This window comes from Pleurodeles waltl, chromosome 11 (assembly GCF_031143425.1).
Source record: "Pleurodeles waltl isolate 20211129_DDA chromosome 11, aPleWal1.hap1.20221129, whole genome shotgun sequence".
NCBI classification, from domain to species: Eukaryota; Metazoa; Chordata; class Amphibia; order Caudata; family Salamandridae; genus Pleurodeles; species Pleurodeles waltl.
In genome coordinates, this window is record NC_090450.1 from 985,495,751 (window position 1) to 985,510,353 (window position 14,603).

At 44.8% G+C, this 14,603-nt stretch overlaps 1 protein-coding gene across 7 annotated transcripts in view; it reads left to right on the forward strand.

Annotated features, from left to right (window-relative positions):
- ARVCF (ARVCF delta catenin family member) overlaps positions 1–14,603 on the forward strand; it is a 442,211-nt gene that overhangs the window by 293,103 nt on the left and 134,505 nt on the right. For all 7 annotated transcript variants that reach the window (XM_069215286.1, XM_069215288.1, XM_069215290.1 and 4 more), the window contains exon 5: positions 1,598–1,781. In XM_069215286.1, the coding sequence (XP_069071387.1) occupies positions 1,598–1,781 (184 nt within the window). The remainder of the gene's footprint in view (positions 1–1,597; positions 1,782–14,603) is intronic.

Genomic DNA, 14,603 nt, shown 5'->3' on the forward strand with positions numbered 1-14,603 from the left:
CGAGAGGTCTAGGGCGAGACAGTAATGCATTGGACTAAGGCAAAGGGTGTTTTTTTCCTTTTTCTTCTGCCGTAGGAGTAAAGAAGTAAATATATAGATGTATCTACATAGAAAGGGAATATATGTACAAGGGCAATAATATTTTGAGATTTAAAGTTGTATTGTATAGACATAGACTTTCAAATTTAGTAACTAGATTAACGCAGAGCGGGTCAAGGCGGGCGAGGGGGGCAGAGGACCTCTGAGGCCCCCTCTCAAAACAGAGGCAACCAGATGCCCTTCCTCAAAACAGAGAGCGCTAGAGGTCCTCACTGAGACCCATTGGATAAGAGGCCCTGTGTTAGAACTGGTGTGTCCAGGAATCCTCTATCTATCAGAACCAGGAGGGTTGGGAGGGGGGGGAGAGGTTACTTCTCAGAACAGAAGGGCCCAGAGAGAGGTCCTCTCTCAGAACCGGTCGACCCATAGATCCCATGTCAGAACATGTGGACAACAGCTCCTCTCTAAGAAACAACCACTGGAAATCCTCTCCAAGAGCTAGAGGAGAGGCCACCTCTCAGAACCCGGGGTGGGGTAGAGATGCTCTCTCAGAACCAGAATACATATGCTATTCCTGCTGCAAAGCTGACCACCCCCTTCTTTCTTTCTTTGGGGGGTTTTAAGAGTTTACTTCTCAGAACAGAAAGAAGGGCTCAGAGGTCCTCTCTGAGAACTGATGGGACCAGAGATTCCCTGTCGGAACATTTGGGCCATAGCTCCTCTCTAAGAAACAGCCACTAGAAATCCTCTCCAAGAGCTAGAGAGCAGAGGCCGCCTCCCAGAACCCAGAGGGAGGTGGGGAACACAGAGATGTTTTCTCAGAACCAGAATTTATATGATGTTTCTGCTGCATGACTGACCCTTCCCTTTTCTTTGTTGGGGAAGATAGGATGGGGGAGATGATCGTGTTTACAGACAGTAGGCCTCACCAAAGTTGTTCCCGTAACTAAATAGCAAAGTATATTTTGTTCATGTCTGCATACCTGGAGCCTAACAGGACATCAGGAGGTACCCAGACATAGCTCCAGGATGCAACCTTTGTGAGCTTAGCTTCGACCAATCACTAACCTGTGAAGGATTCAGACATCTCTATGGCAAAGGGAACCAGGTAGCAACACACAGGGGCATCTGATGTCAAGGACACACATGGTAAATGTAAAAACCGGAAACACACACTATTTCTAAACGTTCATGTGTTTTGTGATCTGCTCCTCTCAAAATAAATGTATTGTTATGTTTATGATGGAGAAATGGACAGAAATGGAGAGGAGTTGCATGTGCTCTGAAGCTTCAGTACACTGTAAGAGATGGAATTTGTTTTGTTAAAATCAGCCCTACGTTTAAAAATACTTTTTTTGTTCCAAAGTCATGTTTTCTGACTCCCTGATTGTTTTTTTTTCTTATCACCCCCCCTCCCTTGTTAGCCCTTGATTCTTCTCTCCTCTAGTCCCGGATTCTGGATTCTTCCTTTGTTCCCAACCTTTCTAGCCTTCCACCTTGCACATGTTTCTCCCCCAGTTCCAGATTTTGACTCCTGTTTGCGTTTCTTCCCCCCAAGGCACCCTGTGGAACCTGTCCTCCTATGAGCCCCTGAAGATGGTGATTATCAACCACGGCCTGCAGACCCTCACTAACGAGGTGATCATCCCTCACTCTGGCTGGGAACATGACCCCAATGAGGACTCCAAGCCGCGGGACGCAGAGTGGACCACCGTCTTCAAGAACACCTCCGGGTGTTTGAGGTACGCCTTACCACTGTCAGTTTAGGCCACGTCTGGGTGTCGCTTTAAGCTCACCTATAGATGTTTGAGGTAGGTTTCTTAAAGTGCACCTCCAGGTGCTGGATGTACATGTTATTAGTGTCTATGAATCCACACCTCTTGGTGTTTGACTTGTGTCTCTTTAAGCACACCCACAGATGTTTGATGTATGTCTCATAAAGAACACCTCCGGGTGTTTGAGGGACGTCTTACAGGTGTCAGTTTAGGCCCACCTATAGATGTTTGAGGTAGGTCTGTTCAAGTACACCTCCATGTGTTTGAGGTCCATCTCATTAGTGTCTATGAATCCACACCTCTTGGTGTTTGACTTGCATCTCTTTAAGCCCACCTATAGATGTTTGAGGTAGGTCTCTTCAAGCACACCTTCAGACGTTTGATGTACGTCTCGCTGATGTCGGTGGAGCATTGGCTTTGAGCCTTACCTGTGTCTGATTGCATTAGGAAGCCACACGTTTACCCCTGTCTTGAGTGCAATGATGACCTGAGATCTCTTGAAAATACAAGAGCCCTCATGAAGTGCTTGTTGGAAGCATTGTTGAAGTAACAGAAAAAGGAAATAGTTTGTGACTAGTTAGGCATCAGTTGTGCCTGTACAGATGATCTCCCTCAGGTGTTGTCAGATACCAAACCCATGGGCTCCATTGCTGGGGTATTGGGGCTCATAGCCTCTTTGGTGTTGGCATCAGCATCTTTTGTGAAAGCATCAGAAGCCTTTCAGGATCTGAGCCCTGCGCACAAGTGTGCCTTGGAGTCTTTCTACTTCACTACACAACCTAGGTACATCGTGGTCTTGTCCCTCTCTTGAAACTTGCACACCCATCCCCACGCTGTAGGTTCTTCTGCACCATTTCAGACTTGTTTGCACTCTGTACCTTTCCAGGTTTAAAGGGCTGCTTATCCCAGTGGTGATTGCACTGTGGTTACACCCTGTTTCTTGATCTGCAAAGAAAGTAAGGTGTCTATAAGACGTGTTGTCTTTCTAGCACCATTGGAATGGATTGGACATACAGACACGAGGCCTGCTGGTAGAGTAACAATCATTTTCTGGCACAGAACAAATAAGTTAATAATGGGCAACCATACTAGAGCTTACTCTACCTGTTGATTTAAAAAAAAAAAAAACCTTGAAAAAAGTCGTAGTGCCGAAACACGTGTCGGCTCCATCAACTGAGACTAACAGAACCATGCAACCAGTCATCGCCTGCTAATTTAGTACAAATGTATGTTAGAATTTGGCAGCAATATATTTGACTGCTGTATGTACTATGCATGCCTAACGTGTTATATCATTCTAAGACAGTGTTACTTTTGTTTTAGACAATAAATAAGGTAATGCGCATGGTCAAAGTAAATCCATCTTGCATTATCTTTTGCATTATTAGCTCATGTATTCTGTTCCAGACTACTATTCTTATTAAATGTCAGTGATGATTGCCATCACTCCTATTGCTCTTTCAGGTAGCAAAGATGTGGGCTGCAGTTGTAACACTGAATAGACTTAGCTCTGGTTTACCTCGTGCATCGTCCAATCAGCTTACGGATGTGTGGTTTATTAGCACCACTGCCAGTAACAGCCAGTGAGTGTTTAACAGTCATCTGTGTTTTTTAACCTGTCACAATGTAAAACCGGTAGATGAGGGAAAATAAAAATGAATGTGTGAAAAGACCTGGTAGTGTCGTAAACATATTATGTCTGGACTTTTCCTCTTCCAACTACTTATCGCGCTACTTTTTGTTCAAACAGAAGTTTATTACTGTCCCTTTAAAATTGTTCGTTCAAGACGCCTTTTGTTTTGAGGGTTGTATCATTTATTAATATCCCCTGATGTACCAGATAAAAATAGCAGGCACTTGAGTGTCCTTTTTAGAACTGGCCAAAGGCCCGCAATTACTTAAGTGAAATGCTTCATCGTCGGGCTTCTTCGGCACTGAAAGTTGAACGTGAAAGTTACGGTGGACTTACTCTGGCGTTCCTGTTGTAGGACTGGGTTTTTTGAGGAGTATGTCTGCTATATCGTAGTGTCCTGGGGGCCTCAAAATTGTGTATTAAAATGTGTAGAGGGTGGGATATTATAGGTTTAAGGCCCACTTCCTATCACATAACTAAAAACAGAGATGTATCTGGGGAAGCTGTGTCATGTAGATCCTCAGAGGTATGCAACATGTTTCTGCCCTTAATGCATCGTCAGTTCTGGGGCATTCATCAGGGTAATTTGGTTCTCTAATGTCTCTAATGTCACCCTGTCTGCCTCATGGAGAGTCTTATGACTTTAGTTGTGTACATAAGATGGAAAGTATGTTGGCCACACCTTCCCTTGACACAAGTGGTCATTGTGACCAAAAGTGGCTTGCTTGTGGGCCTTCCAGATCAGACCTGTGGTCTTGCAGATTGTAATTGTTCACTGCTATTCCTCGATAGTGCGAGGTTAGTATTTCTCATGAGGAGTAGGGTGAGTCCTGCTTTGCATAAGACTGGCATGGTGGGTGAACAATGATGGGCTGGGTTACAGGCCCCAGGCATCTGCCAGTGGCTGAGATTAATTCAAGCATTCCTTCCATCACATTGTTGTTTTTTGCAGTAGATGTCGTAAGTATGCCTAGATGTGGGTCCTGTGTGCCCAGAGCCGTAAGACATCAGTTAAACCTTACTGACCAAACAAGTAGGTCGGAACCGGTCTGCGGTTGTCTGTGTTCTCATGTGGAGAGGACCTGGCTTGGCAGTTCAGAATGGACTGTTCCTATTAGAGCAGGAAGACTGATTTGCATATAGAAGGCCTCTGGCTAGAATGGCACAGTGTTTGAAAAACAGTGGTTTGGAATGCAGCCCTGAGCGAATACCAGTGGCTGAGATGAATTCAGATCATCACCATCACCCTTTTGGTCTTGTAGTTGTGCAGAAAGCCAGCACTGCCTGAAGTTGTCAACCATGTACAGTGCCCTGGGCTTCTATGTGCACCCAATATGATTACAGATTTGGACATTTTGAAATCTCCCCTGCACCCCCTCTCCGTTTAGCAGAAATGTTGGGTAGGAAGGTTTAAGTACAGCCTTTGAATAACGTCTTGCCAAGTTGGTGGAATGTGGAATCCACGTTGGTTGGTTTACACTCCCTGCAGGAATCCACTGAGAGTCTGGGTCCCTTCTGCCCACCCTCACAGCAGTCATGTCATACCTTCTACAGCATCAGATTACAGCCGTGAGGTGTATGCACCCCCTGTGAGTGACCAACAGTGACAAGTGAAGTGTATGCTCCTCCTTAGTGACCAACACTGACAAGTGAAGTGTATCCACTCTCTGTGAGTGAGCAACAGTGACAAGTGAAGTGTATGCTCCTCCTTAGTGACCAACACTGACAAGTGAAGTGTATCCACTCTCTGTGAGTGAGCAACACTGACAAGTGAAGTGTATCCACTCTCTGTGAGTGAGCAACAGTGACAAGTGAAGTGTATTCTCCTCCTTAGTGACCAACACTGACAAGTGAAGTGTATCCACTCTCTGTGAGTGAGCAACAGTGACAAGTGAAGTGTATCCACTCTCTGAGTGAGCAACAGTGACAAGTGAAGTGTATTCTCCTCCTTAGTGACCAACAGTGACAAGTGGTGTATCCACTCTCTGTTAGTGACCAACAGTGACAAGTGAAGTGTATGCACCTTCGGCTAGTGACCAACAGTGACAAGTCAAGTTTATCCACTCTCTGTGAGTGACCAACAGTGACAAGTGAAGTGTATGCTCCTCCTTAGTGACCAACAGTGACAAATGAAGTGTATCCACTCACTGTGAGTGACCAACAGTGACAAGTGAAGTGTATGCACCTCCTGTAAGTGACCAACAGTGACAAGGGAAGTGTATGCACCTCCTATAAGTGACCAACAATGACAAGTGAAAGGTATGCACCCCCTGTTAGTGATGCACCCCCCTGTAAGTGATCAACAGTGACAAGTGAAGTGCATGCACCCCCCTGTAAGTGATCAACAGTGACAAGTGAGGTATATGCACCCCTGTAAGTGACCAACAGTGACTAGTGAAGTGCATGCCCCTCTGGTTAGTGACCAATAGTGACAAGTGAAGTGTATGCACCTCCTGTAAGTGACCAACAGTGACAAGTGAAGTGCATGCACCTCTGGTTAGTGACCAACAGTGACAAGTGAGGTGTATGCACTGGTGAAGTGGAGTGAAACCATAGAAACACTGCCCCTTACTCTAACGACTGTGTGTGCCTTACAGGCTTCTTGTCTAGATTTCTGGCTGCAAAGTGAGGGCTTTTTATAACCTGAACTGTAGTGGCCCTGACTGGTGTCCGGGAGAGGGTGAAGTACAAAGCATATCAAAAAGGTTTCCTAAACTCCAGATCTGGTACGACTGTCACTAAAGCTTTCAGCTATTTCCAAATATATTACCATGGTTGGATAGAAATAAAGAACACTGTAAATTCTGGAGGGCGAGGAGAGAGCAATGACTTCGCCAGAGGTCAAAACAACAAGCACAAGACAGACAAGGCATTATCTTCACATTCTGTGGAGTACTTGAGATTGAAACCACCCTCATTTACATTTTTAGCTCGAGCGCACAAGCGATCTGGCGTGTTGTATTCTATCTTTGGGCCTCTACCACGCCCACCTCACGCCCATCACGATCACTCGCTCATGGGCTTGCCTTTCAAAAAATCCTTTATCATTGATAAATGCTTTACGTTTGTCCCTCCTTGGGGCAGTTTTGTTTCTGCCTTGGACAAAGACCTTGTTACATGGATAATTGCACGATTGCTGATACGTTTAACTAGGAGTGAACTTATTTTTCCTTTTGTGTTTCTCCTTCGCGCTCATGGCGGTCGTGGCGCTTTGAATCGGCTCGCTTACGTCAACTATTTCACTTTTCCTTTTCAATTTATGTGGCAAGAAAAGTCCAGTTATGAATTTATAACGCAAATAGCTCTAACTCGAGCAAACGTGAGACCCATTGCATTACAAGTGACATTAATGCAGTCCTGCGGAAAATACTATTTTGTGACACCAAAGGCAGATCTAAGGATTTGTTATTCTGTATTAGCAAACGTCTATCTATAGCATTGACCTTTTACTGTGAGGCGTACTTAGGGCCCCAAGGCAGGCACGTGAACCCACTGAGCTACCATACTATTCTCTGGCCCCAGCTGGTAATTAGCCTTTTGCTTCAGGTGCTCACATAGAACTAAGTGCACCTTTATAGTAAAACACACCAAACAAGGGCTGTGTTGTCTGCCTGAAGTAAATATAGCGCCTGGATTCACAAACATTTAACATGTGTAACTCTGTCTATAGTGTGTGACCTGTACCGTCAGTTCTATTTACTCCCAATGCATAAACTCACCACCTGAAACTTCTTACAAGCAATCAGAAATATAATTTTCCAATGTTCATTTACTACCGGATGTGCAGAAATTCCAAAGTCGTGACTTGCAACCCGTGTTGCTTACAGGAGAGTGTCGAGTGTCGTCCTGACCAATGGGGTGAACAGAATACCCACCGAGGGGGTATTCACAAGTTTCATCAAAGTCTGTCTCACACTTACCTGCACTTCTAAACGTGCACCCCACCGTTCCCTTGTACAGTGATGCCACAAGTGTGGGGGATGTGTTTCAAAATCCCCCATTTTCAAATGGGGTGTTAGGAAAGGAAATACTTTTAATGGAAAATTATTTTCAAAGAAAATAAATAACCCAAAATATATTTCCAATATCTCGAACTCTGTATTTATTCTTTACAGTTAGCAAATTAGACAAATTGAACCCCGCCTTTTATTTGCTTCTCATTGATAACGATTCACTATGAAAGGTCTTCCCAAAATGTCCCCTTGAAATGGGCTGTTTTGGTTTCACTTTCACACACACTAAACTACTCGAGTCTGAGTGTTTCAAATGAGTTATTAAAAAGTGCAGCGATGCCTGAAAGTGCACAAGATATGGCCTTGTTTCCTGTATTAGTGAGGAATGAAATCTTCACAAGGAGCTGAATACCGTAACCCTTCACCTCCAAAATGCCGTCAGGGCGGGCGGGCAGGCGGGCGGGTAGACGGACGGACGGGCAGGCAGGCGGGCGGGCAGGCAGGCGGGCAGGCAGGCAGGCGGGCAGGCAGGCGGACAGACAGACAGACAGACAGACGGACGGACGGGCAGGCAGGCAGGCACCCCAGTCATAGGACTGGGTGAAACGTGCCAACGCCAGTAAAGTTAAAGGATGGATCTGTGAGGGGTCCTGGGACATTTCCGAGTCAGTTATGGGCTTTTACATTCCGGCACCAGTAGGTAGTGCTTGCCAAACTCATTGTGAAATTAGGAGCTACAGAAATCAAGCAATTTTGTTGGGGAATCAGTGGTAGTTGGGTTTCTCTCTGGCGAAGTGTCTCGGGGTCTGTGCAGCAGGCGCATGAAGCGACTGATTTGCCTTCCATTCCATTCATTTTTTATTTTTATTTTTAAGCGGGTGGGGGGAAAGCAACACAGAGGTGAGCAGCACTGAGGGAAGCAATAATGGGGGTACATACGGGGCGGAAGCTACACATGGACTAGGAAAAGAAGCAACACTGGGGCGCACATAGGGGAAGGGAGGAAAATAGGTGGCCGGGGAGGGGGGGGGGACAACAACACTGTTGCAGATGGGAAGGTCAAACAAGAGACACGTGGAGTTGGGGGGGAAGCACACAAGCAAGAACGCACTAAGGGATAGTGGGGGCAGGAGCCCATGTGAGAGAGAAAAACTGAGCACAACGGGGGAGGGAAGCACAAGAGAGACAGCTGGAAAACATGCATTCTCGTAGAGTAGTTAATCTGAAAGAAAAAAGTGGCCCCTGAAAATGCGAGCGGTAGGAGGGACACAGTAATGGGTCCGTGCTCCGGGGAGAGACAAACACAAGAAGAGGAAGGAAATTCCGCAAACACTAGCAAATAAAACATAAGCACATAAGTGACAGTAAAGCCAACAAATGGCAAGCAGTATGCGGGTCCTAAGCCCGATGTATGCTGACAGTACTTCTCGGCAGCGGACAGCACATGCCCTCTCTCAGGTGAGACCTAGAAAGGTGGCCGTAGGCGATGATTGTTAGAGGGGGCTTGAGTTCAAGCGAATGTGGACTGAAGATGTATGACATGTATGACCCAGATGTTGTCTTGTTGATGGTTGAAAATTAATCACTTTTTATATGAAGAAAAGTGTTGGGGAAAGTTTGAGATGCCTTTAAAAAAAAAAAAACATATTGCTTTAAAAGGTTGGTCAGATTACTAGACATCTGGCCATAAAAGCATAGAATGCACATATTATGTAAATATGAACTTTTAGCTAGGTGTGCTTGGCACAGATGGGGCCAGTACTCCCTGTTACAGGTAATGCACAGCCCCCACGGTGGTAGTGAACTCACGCCTGCCCTGTGGGAGGCGCATTAGTAAAAGGTGACCAGCTGCTTGAAGCAGGCAGTCCCCCCTTCAACAGTGCCGGTGGCACTAAGCCTGCCTTTGAAGGGGCGCTGAGGTCCCCTGCAGGTGGTAGCAGAGGGTGCAGCATCTGCCTGCAAGGGGATGTCTGGGGTGTCCATGGGACTCACTTCCCCCTTTCAGGGGTTGCTCTCATTGGTTCTGTGACTCTGCTTCGTGGCGCACGGTCAGGTCACCTCTCTTTGCACGAGGGAATGCCCTTTGCCACCGGTGCAAATGTGCATAGGCGTGATCCACCTAGAAGGTACCACACAAGCATCAACCACCCATCCTATAATGCGAACATGCCCTCAGGTGTGGAAGACGTTGTTGCAAACACCTGTTGCGCCCCTGCACATTTTTGTAATTGAGCCACAAGTCTTTTTAGAATGCTGCATAGGGATGGGGATAACATGAGCTCCTGGGAGAGGCAGGAGGAGGGATTTCTAGATTCTCCATATAGAGCCATTGCTTTGTAAAACAAGAAACTGGAATGGGGGAGAGAATCTAGAATGGAGAGAGAATCTAGAATGGAGAGAGAATCTAGCCAAGCTTGGACTGGTTGATTACCTCACAGCCAAAGCCTGGAATGGGCGCCCCCTGCCCTCCAGGACCTCCCCTACTCTACAGGAGCGCTGTAGGACGCTGGGAACCTGGTTTTTCAACTGAGACCCTGGACCCTGCCAGCTCCTGGATACCCTCATGGGCAGCAAGTGGCGCTATACAAGTAAATTGATTGATTGAAGAAGGCGGTAGATGAGAAGAAACTCAACTTTCTGTGGGTTTGGGATTCAGATGCTGTTTGGTCCCCCAAGAGTGCATTTGTTTCAGTGTCATAGTGCCATTGATAGATTTCTGGGGGACTTGTACGTGTTATCATGAATACTCTGGGTATTTTAAGGTGCAGAGCTATAAGTGAATGGATCTGTGTGGCATCAAGCGAAGAGCTTAATGTGCCTTATGTCTGTAATTGAGTAAACTCAGACTGTTTTATGAAGAGGTCCAGGGAGCACCTGGTATTGTCCACCTCAGATCTCTGAGGGACTCTGGGTGTTGACATGAATAATCTGGATGTTTTAAAGAGCTGAGCAATGAGGGAATGAATCCCTGTGGCATCATGTGAAGAGCTCTGTGTGCCTTGTGTTGTACAATCATAGACAAACCCTGACCGTTTTATAAAGAGGTCTTGGAATGTCGGTGTACGTCAGCCTCAGAGCTCTGAGGGAGTCTGGGCTTCACCAGAAAGACTTCTTGGTAACTTGTAGTATAATCTGAGTGGCTCGCGACTATAACGACGACTATGGGAATTATCACAACCAGATCTGTTACTGACTCTCAGAGTTATTAACACTAAAGTTGTGGTGTTTTAGCAAAAAAAATCTCCACCCAGGCACTACACATTTTGTTTGAGCTTAGAAGCTAACAAAAGGCAACAGAATCTGAAACTCTTTCTTAGCCAGCTCCACAAGCTATTTGAGCTTTTACTCTAAATGCTTTCCGGGAACAAGAATTGCCCTTGACATACATTCTACAAGTAATCTCATAAATTGTTTTTATTTCAGGATGATGGAATGAGACCCTAATTCTACTAACCAACATTCTGAGTCCAAATTCTGTGAACTACAAATCCAGATGCAAAATCTGGGCCCAATATTCTGAGGGACATTGTTCCAAGGCTCTGCGTCTGAAGGGCCTTTTCCATTGCACAGTTCGACTCTGGCCACTGCTTGTGAGATACAGTGCTGGAACAGGTTGACCTGATCTTGAGCACCAAAAACTCTTCCCTCCTCCATCTCTCCTTTACTCATCCAAAACCTCATCCTATTACTACAAACTCTCAATTAACACTTCTGGATTCTTCCCTCCTCTATCCCTCCATTACTCCATTCAATCCAACTAACAAACTCACATATCCTCTGCTCAAATTAACTCATAATAATACTAATACTGTACTCATATTTCGCCATACTAATCCACCACTAATTCCTCTTGGGTTCCAGAGTAGCGTGCTACTCGCTGAAAATCGCTTCAACACAATGGCAGGGGTAGTAAGAGCTATATGAATACAATTGCAATTACAAAAACTGGGATATTTTGCAAAAATAGGACTAAATTTTCAAAATTGAACAGAGCGTCGCAGAATGAAAGATCATATCAACATTGAAACGCAGAAGAGCCTCTAAGAAAATTAATAAAATGTAATTTTTTAAAAACCAGCAAAATACCTGTTAATTAAATAACAACTGCTAACCAGCTCTGCTCTGGAACACCTAAAAAACGTGCCTCTCACTATTTTAACTCGACCCCCTCTTCCCCCCTGTAAAAACCAGGACATGAGCCAAACTTGCTGAAATCTTCTGGGACGGCTACTAGAAACCGGGACTGTCCTGGCAAATCCGGAACACCTGGTCACCCTATGCTGGAATGACTGTGGATCCAGCCGGATCTGGGTTCCGACAGCTGTTACCGAGTCAGATCAGGAATCAGCCTGGCTCCAGTGAAACATGCTTAATTTGTCCTGGTGTAATTTGCCAACACTGCGACACAATTCAGCGGGGCGTACACGTTGTCGGCTTCCTGTTTGGAGCAGCAACGTACACGTGCAAGGGGGCGTTACTTTTTTACTCACTAAAGAAACCTTTTTAACAGCCTTATAATAACAGGCTAAGAAAAAAATTCTAAACCCATATCTTGCAGTTTGCCTTCGATCCTGGACACCAGGTCATAGCTCTCCATGCTATATTGGAAATATTGCACTATATGAACAGCAAATAACAGAAGGATCTCTGTGTCAAAACCAGTAACCCTCCTACTTAGCCTGATTAAATAACAAAATCGGTCACCTGCATGTTACAGATATGCTTTGCAGGAGATACAGTAATCCTCTCTGCTACTTTGAGTCAAACCTGACTGGACAAAAAACACTGATTTTTCCAGCAAGTGTATTAACCACCGAACTTATCTCATCGTTATTATTCTGAGATTTACTTGGCACACAAAGCTCTCTGCGGCAGGTGCCTGGACCCCATAAGATATATTGAAATACAGAACTTGCAGCCAATCAAGCCAAAACAGGTTTACTGTTGGGTTTCACCTTGTTGCCAATTTCTTTGTGGTAGAGTTTTAAAAAATAAACATATAAATTGACTGTCAGGCTGCTTTTCATGCCTCCGCCTATATGACTGCACCCCCTTTTTACTGCCATACATTGACCCTCAGTTTAAGGGTCCCCAAAGTGAGGCTTTTCCAATTTCAGCACTCTGTTGTGGTGGCAATATTGTTCCCAGGCGCACCATTTCTTATTGTGTTTTAATCAATAGCGCAATATTTCTGATGGTTAGATGAATGAATACATAGATGAATTAACCATCATAGGGTGATTAGGAACTGCCTCTTCTCTAAGACGGTCTCCCAGGCATCACCAGTAGTTTGTGATTAATTAGTATTTACATGCCATTTTGATGACAAACGTGGTCACGATAAACATCCATACACAATCATGCAACATTTTACCTGTAAATTTAGGAATAGGTGTGACAAATTGTACCACTGCGGCTATTTTGTACATAAATGGTTTTGGGGGGCTCCCATTTTATCCGGCTGGAGGGATGGCACTCACACTAGCTTTGTCAGTGGCATAGATATTTTTAAAAACCCCTATAGTGTTAGTGATCTGACAAAACAGGACAACACCCCCGTGATGTATGTCACTACACAGTAGCCTACTGCCACATATCAAGGTGAGACTTCTGCCCCTAGGCCAGTGGTGCCCAACCTGTGGTCAGGGATCCCCTGGGGTCTGCAAATACTCCTCAGGGGGCCCGTCACTGATTAGAAAATTAAATGGTATTAACAGATTGATAAACTGTATATAAAGTGGCTAAATGTACAATTGAAATTTTTAAAACACATTGTAAATGTCAAAGAATTTGAAATTGGAGGCTAAAAATTAAATTAGTATCCTCAGATTGATTTGTGGTACCAGTTCAGGTGCATCAAACAGAATAAAATATGGATGATGTGTGGATTAAATTGAATTTAGAAAAGCTCCAACCTTCCCATTGCATTTTCTTTAGCTCGAGGGTAGCAGCGCGCAAGCGCTGCTCTTTGACATGTTGTAATCTACTCTATAGGCTTTAACCACGCCCATCACTTTCATTCCTAAGCCTGCCTTTCGAAATTCCCTTTATTTCGTAGGTAATTGCTTTACGTTTGTCCCGCCTTAGGCTGCTTTGTTACACCTTGGAGACTGACCATGTTACATGTATTGTTGAACGATCGGCCAGGTACCTCAGTGTGGCGCACTATTTTTTTTCTTTTGCTTCGTGCTGCATGGCCGTATGTTGTTTCTTCCTCTTCCTTGTTTTGGGTATGCCGCTGTTTCTTTGTGGTGGCTGTGCACAAAGGCTGCAAGCTGGAGGGGAGTTCTTTTTAATTTATTTAATATTTTTTTTTCTAAGGAGGAGCACTGAAGTTTCATATAGCGCAAACTCAATTAAATGAGCGCTTTGCATGGCTACGTGAAGTTTAATATAGCTTGACCTTGATCAGAGGAACATGTTACATTAGGAGCACTTTACAATTTTAGCAGTTGAAAAGTATACAGAATGGAGCACTTAAAACTGAAATAATCACAAAAATCCTCAAAGCAGCTCTCCCGACACAGCAGGAGAGCCGATACACAATATTCACTGCACTCTAGAAACTCGCCCCATAATTCTGTGCTGGGCATTTCTTTTTCAAAACATTTTGCGTTTTAACTCAGCATGTGTTAGTCCTGCGACAATGGGACTACTGCCAACCGTTCAGCATGACGCACTCTCTCTCTGCCTACATCATCTCTGGGTCCCCACACTAGGTTGGGGGTAGCAAAATAAGTAACCTCTCCCACTATTCGGTGTCTTTTAAGCTCTCTCACGGCTGAAGCTTTTGTTTTACAGCCGGGGGTAATTTTTGTTTAGGGGCCTTGTTTGTAATAATATTGCAGTTGGCCTGAAAATGTGTAAGGCCCTGTGCACTTCAGTGGTTAAATATATGGTTACACTGCATTACTTTCTGCCATTCTGTTTTCATTTTGATATGCTCTGTAGGGGCTGACTATACGGTTACATGACCATGTTTCTTACAAAGTTTCTTACAAATGCTATTTTTGCTATGGTGCCCTCTAGGGCCTGTTCTGAACATTACAATCAAGATACTACAATATTCGCTGCACTCGAAACTTGCCCCATAATGCTTTGTGGGGCATTCCTTTTACAAAACATGTTTCCCCATAACTCACCGTGTGGTGATCCTAGGGCAACGGGCCACCATCAAAATGTTCAGCACGAGGCACTCTTTCG